This window comes from Pezoporus flaviventris, unplaced genomic scaffold (assembly GCF_033815535.1).
Source record: "Pezoporus flaviventris isolate CSIRO_AGI_PZ_B2104156 unplaced genomic scaffold, CSIRO_AGI_Pfla_v1 ptg000035l, whole genome shotgun sequence".
In the NCBI taxonomy this organism is placed as follows: domain Eukaryota; kingdom Metazoa; phylum Chordata; class Aves; order Psittaciformes; family Psittacidae; genus Pezoporus; species Pezoporus flaviventris.
Genome location: NW_026892583.1, coordinates 94,592 through 100,842, shown reverse-complemented (window position 1 = coordinate 100,842; position 6,251 = coordinate 94,592). Strand labels below are relative to the sequence as shown.

Sequence of the window (6,251 nt, the reverse complement as noted above, 5' to 3'; positions counted from 1 at the left end):
GAGATACACGGTGCAAACTATGGCCAGATTGTGCTTGGTGTTGCAGTTGGATTCTCGGCATGCTGGTTGAGAACACTCCCAGACTGATGACATGAAATGATGGGTAAGGAGCCATCCTTCCATTCAGCCTCCCACAAAGGATGTGCTCATGTTTTCTGCAGGAGCAGTGCGGTCAGGAAGAGGTACCAGTCCTCTAGGCTGCTTTAGTACAGAAGAATGTAGATGTAAGTGTGCCTACACTACCAGTTCCCAGCATTCACACTAAGATATGCTTACATCACCTGTGTCTAAGGCTGAGGATCTCATCTAAGCTTCCTCATGTTCAGTGGAGAATAACATTACCAGCAGAAGTCATCTCCTCCTGTGACAGTGACCAAAAACTGTGCCATCCAACTGGTCTCCTGGAGGTGCACACCTCTTCAAAGGGAACCCAGAGAAGGATGTTTGATTCCAGCACCTAACTTTTAATTGGCTAAAGTTAGAGAAGAGCAGTCACAAACTGCAGTTCCTATCCAGCTGGTGGAGCTCCACAGGGTGTCAGAGACCAAGAGTGATGTTCTTGTCTTGTTAAAGTAGTTCTTACCTGGGTGACCACTCTTCTCAGGGCACATTTAATTTCTTTGTTCCTCAGACTGTAGATTATGGGGTTTAGCAGGGGAGTGAGGATTCCATAGGGCATGGAAACTATCCTGTCCTGATTAGGCAAGTAGGTGGAGGAAGGCCGTGCATATGTGAAAATGGTGGTCCCATAGAAGAGGCATACTGCTGTCAAGTAAGACCCACAGGTGGAGAAGGCTTTGTGCCTGCTCTCAGAAGAGTTCATGCATAGGACAGCCCATAGAAGTAGATAAAACGGACTTCTGGAGCACCAGAGAGGCCTACAGGAACAAATTTAGCTCCCGTTGATAGGTTGCCCCTCTCCATCTTAGCTTTCATTGTCAAAACATTTGCAGAGGTTTACCTGGAAAAGAGAAGGAGTTGTAACTTAGTTAAAATTGCATCTCCCTTCTAAAGAGTGCATGTTTTATGGCTTGTTTTGCAGTTGAAAATCATTTATAAGTTTGTATTGCCACACAAAATCTAAACTTCACTCACACAGCCTGAAATCAACAAATACAGGTATTAAGCTTAACAGGGATTAATCAAAAAGGTTTAATTCTTGCAAGCTAAAGTGCTGATGGTTGAAGACCAAGATACCTCCTCTGTGGTGGCTACCTTGGTTGGACACAGCAAGCAACCCAACTGGGCTTTGAAGGCAGCAGTACTCTGAGCAAGGGGAATAGAGACAGATCCGATATACTCAATGTACAGAAGTAAACGTTCAAATTCTAGGAAGTATCCAGAGTGCAAACATCTATATATAGGCTGTGGACATGGCTTATCTGAGCTTAGGAGAGGACTTTGTGTCTCTCTTCTGATCCGGTTGTGTGGATGGAGCTTGAAGCAACCTCCTCTAGTGGAAGGTGTCCCTGCCTGTGGCAGGGGTTGGAACTGGATGAGCTTTAAGGTCCCTTCCAACGCAAACCAGGCTGTGATTCTATGACTTAAGAGGATCTGTGGCCAGAGAGAAAATGTCACATATGCAAAACATCACAAAAAGAAAGTGCCAACTTATTGTCAGAATTATAGCATTTCCTGGAGAAGAATACTCATATTTCTCTGCTTATGCTCCTCAGGGGCTTTTTTTCCCCTAAGGAGCTCTATATTCATGAACCAGAGACCTCAGCACACTACAGCCATTGCATCACTCTGATTCTTCTGGGACACCTACAGCATTTAAGGGACGCCGGCTGTGGAAGTTGATTGGGAACACATTGCCATTCCCTAGCTGACTGTGCACACCATCTAACCTGTAGGTAATGCCAGACAAGGAGGGACAGAATGTGGCCAGACAAGGAGGGACAGAATGTGCTGACTTTATGCTGCAGTTGGAGCTTCTCTAAATGCCTGTGTCCAGCTTTCTAGCAGCATTGGTTCCTGAGGAAAGTATCATTTTTAACCTTAGATTCCAAGGTAGGAAACATGTCTATAGCCTGAATTGTTATGAAGTCTGGCAGACTGTTTATTGTGTCAATGTTTTATATTCTAGCCTTACTCTGTACCTTAAATCTGCACATAGTCGTAGTCTCTGCTCATGTACAAGACAGTAACATTTAATGAATTTTTACATAAGGAATGCTAAAAGTGAAGTCTACCGCAAAAATGCATTCAGAGAGGCAAATTGTTTTGACCAAAGCTGGACTCTTTTCTTGTTTTGGAAAACAGGAGGACAAACATTTGTGCATGTCCATGTGGCTTCTTTTCCTAACACATGGAGACTTTTGGACCCTTGCTCCTGGAAATGTGTATTTAGCCAGACATTCAGTACTGACATTCAGGTCAGTACTTCACAAAAGAAGTCTCTGCCCTTGGCTGGTGCAGGTCTGTGATAGCTTCAGTTCAGCCATGCTCTGTGGTTACAACAGATACAGGTTGGTTTAAGTCTTAAATGTGCATTTAAGTCTTAAAGGTTTGTTCAAGTCTTAATCTCAAACCACTGAAATCCACTAAAGTTCTACTATTGGGTCAGTGAGCACTGAAATGTGGGGTTACAGAAAAAAGAACTGTTTAATAGCATCTACTTATACAGACCATAGTGTTGGTCATTACAAACAGTTAAACTGCCTTTAGAACTTCCTATAGCACACAAAATTAATAGCAATCAAGCAGTTGGGCTCTGCAAGTTGCTACTAATTAGTTCAATTACTGTAACTGTCTGAAGTACACTCAATTTCTCAGTACCATGCAAATAGCAACAGCTTAAAAGCTATTTCAGTCATACACTTGTTTCAGTAAGAAGATCCATCATGAAAACTCAGGTTAATACAGCTGCAATTAACAGTTTATTGCTTACAGAAGTCTAACCAGGAATGTCAAAACAAGAGCACAACCTGAAAACAAGAGGTGTTTTTCTTCAAGTCAGTGTTTTAAGAGAAGTGAAAAGGTGATGATGAGGTTGAAATGTTCTTTCCTTTGTTTCACCCATAGATATGCTGTTATTTTACATCTCAGGGGGTTGGAATTAGATGATCTTAAGGTCCTTTCCAACCCTAACCATTCTGATTCAATGCCTATAAAGTCTGATGGTCTGATTTGTCTGACTCAATATTATCCCCTACAGATACAGACTTCTACAGCTTATCTAATCACTGTGTGCTCTGTATAAGAAACCAGCACCTCTAAGAGGAAAGTCATTTCACCCCCTGGTAAGTAAACTTTTCAAGTGGCTTATGTGAATTTTGCCTTAAAGTGTCTGTTTCTTTTTAATGCCTGTAAATGAAGCCTTGAACAGATACATCAAGTGCAGCTATCTACCTAGGAAGTAGGTTCAATTTATAGGCAGTTCTTTTTTAACACTGGACAAAAACAAGCATGATTTTGTCAGGACAAACTTCCCTCCTGCCATTATCACAAACAGGCTCAGGGACACAGGGCAAGGTCCATGACTACACTGCCCCTGCCTTCAACTTTGAATTGTTATAGTTGGAATCAGCAAATAAGCTTTAATGGAACTAGCATGTGCTTTGTAATATAAACTGTTTTTCTACAAGGAGTTTTAAACCTGGGAGCATCTTCCTATGGGGACTTCTCAGAATTGCACTGGCCAACTTAAGTAACATTCTTAGAAGCTGAGAGCTTCACTATGGAAGAACAAGAGAGCAGATAACTAGAATCATCCTATTATTCCTCCCAGGCACCACGCACATAGATAAGCATTTGAGGACAGTTGAACGACAGAACTAAGCAGAAAAAGCTCAAAGAGATCAGATTATTCCAGGAAAGAGGAGAAACTTGTTAGTCAATCTTAGCAATGGAACAAAAGTAATCCTTCTTTGAGAGTGTCATTACGGAGGTGTTAAATGGGTAACAGCAAGCTTCTCAAGAGAATTAAGCATTCAGTTCTTGCATAGTAACAGGCAGCTAGGGTTCTGTTAAAATAAAGCAGCATCCCATTTTCTTCTATTGCATCCCTACCTGACATTCCCAGTATCATTATGACTTATTTATTCCATAACTTACTTGAGTTCTTTGCTTTTTCTCCCCTCCTAAAGACTTGGGTTCATTCAGGCGATGGTCAGAAGAAACAATGCAACTGCTGAGTTCATTCTCTTGGGAATCACAGATATCTGGGAGCTGCAGGTCATTCTGTTTGTGCTGTTCCTTCTGATCTGTGTCACCTCACTGGTGGGGAATCTCAGCATGATTGCTTTAATCAGACTTGACTCTCGACTCCGCACCCCCATGTACTTCTTCCTCTGCCATCTCTCTCTGGTGGACCTAGGTAATTCCTCAGCAGTTGCTCCCAAAATGCTGGTGAGCTTCTTTGAAGAAAGGAAGGCTATCTCTGTGCCTGGGTGTGCAGCCCAGATGTACTTCTGTGGATTCTGCATCATCGCTGAGTGTTACCTGCTGGCTGCAATGGCCTATGACCGGTACGTGGCCATTTGTAACCCTCTGCTCTACATGGCCACCATGTCTCAGAAGGTTTGTGTGCAACTCGCTGTGGGATCCTACTTAATAGCTTCTGTGAGTCAAATGGTGCTTGTCAGATCAGTGTTCAGTGCACGCTTCTGTGGCCCTAATGTCATCAATCATTTCTTCTGCGACATCCCTCCGCTCCTGAAACTTTCCTGCTCCAGCACTACTGTCAATGAACATGTCCTTTTTACCATTGCTACTCTTGTTGCACTCAGCACTTTAGCATTCATTGCTGTCTCTTATGGTTATATCCTTACCACTGTCCTGAGGATGCGCTCCTCAAAGGGCAGGCACAAAGCTTTCTCCACCTGTGCCTCACATTTGACATCAGTCTCAGTTTTCTATGGGACTATGATCTTCATGTACCTCCGCCCCAGTTCTACCTACTCCCTGAACCAGGACAAAGCGGTGTCTGTTGTCTATACCATGGTGATTCCCATGCTGAACCCCCTCATCTACAGCCTCAGGAACATGGAGGTGAGGGGTGCTCTCAAGAGACTCCTAAAAAAAGTTCTAGTTTCCTTTAGAGATCAAACTGGCAATGAGGTGTCATAAAATAAACTTGGAAATCCTTGAGTTTCAATCACTAGGACTCAAGTGCTTGTAAATGTTGCTACAAGACACAGTGAACCACTTCTTTCTTTCTCCTCTGTCAGGATGTAGCTATACTGTCTGATTTTACCCTTAAACTCACTAATTATACTCAAAGCCCTACTTGCACTCCTGCCCCACATGCCACCCCCTAGCTTAAAGACTTGCTGCTCTTTGTGTCAGTCCATAAGGAACTGTACTTTTAAGATTAAGAAGCATCCCTCACATTATTTAGTTCTTCTGCTAGACCTTCAAGAGGGAATGATGGGGCAAAGAGGAGATCCAAGTCCTCATGAATGTTTGCTAAGAATAAATCTGGGCTAATGCATTTGAAACCAGGAACATCTCCAATTGGCAGTGCAGAAGCCAGGTTTAACTTTACGAATGAGCAGTGCTGGTTTAAGATCAAATAAATTAATGCTACCTATGTGCATTCCCCAGATAAGGTTCAGCAATCACACACAGCTCAATGCAATCAATTCTAGGTGACATGTTTATAGAACCCTTTGCTGATACAGAAAACCCATCTATTTTTAAGAGACAAACAAAAAAAATTGCAAGTCCCAGTTGCGGATTTGAATAGAAAATGTCATCTAAGGTGATGGGTCACCACACACAAATACTTATTCATTAACAGAACCAATGCTAGACCACACCACACCAGCCGAAGCCCTTAGGAGCAGCAGAGAAAAGGAAAGCTTTTGTCTCAAAATACTCATGGGGAAGCTCTTCCTATGTGCCACACTTGGGAAGAGTTACCTTAGGTAATAAATGTTTCACCCTTTGATAATGAAGATTGTCAAAGAGGGAGAAGTAAATGAGTTGACCATTTCTTGTTAGATTCACAAAATTAGGGACATGTATCTTAGCTGTGTAGGAACAGTGGTTCAAACTTCAGAGATGGTTGAAGGGGAAGCATTGGACATCCCTGGGAAGCAGACCTTAATGAGGACAGCAGTACCAAGGTTCCAGAAACACCATGGGTCTAGTTTACCTGGGTATCAGGAATAGCAAAATCATAGAAAAGTTGGGGTTGGAAGAAACTTCAAAAGTCATCATCCCCAGATAAGGTGTGAATGTGGCAAAACTGGAATGAACATGGGAAAGTGATCAGAGAGGGTCATTTATTTGGGAGGACACAA

At 42.6% G+C, this 6,251-nt stretch overlaps 1 protein-coding gene across 1 annotated transcript; it reads left to right on the top strand.

Annotated features, from left to right (window-relative positions):
• Positions 1–4,065: 4,065 nt before the first annotated feature.
• Positions 4,066–5,073, top strand: LOC133273973 (olfactory receptor 5AR1-like). Its single transcript, XM_061462742.1, has one exon. It carries the CDS (start codon positions 4,111–4,113, stop codon positions 5,071–5,073), a length of 963 nt encoding a protein of 320 aa, XP_061318726.1. The 5' UTR covers positions 4,066–4,110.
• The last annotated feature ends 1,178 nt before the right edge of the window (positions 5,074–6,251 follow it).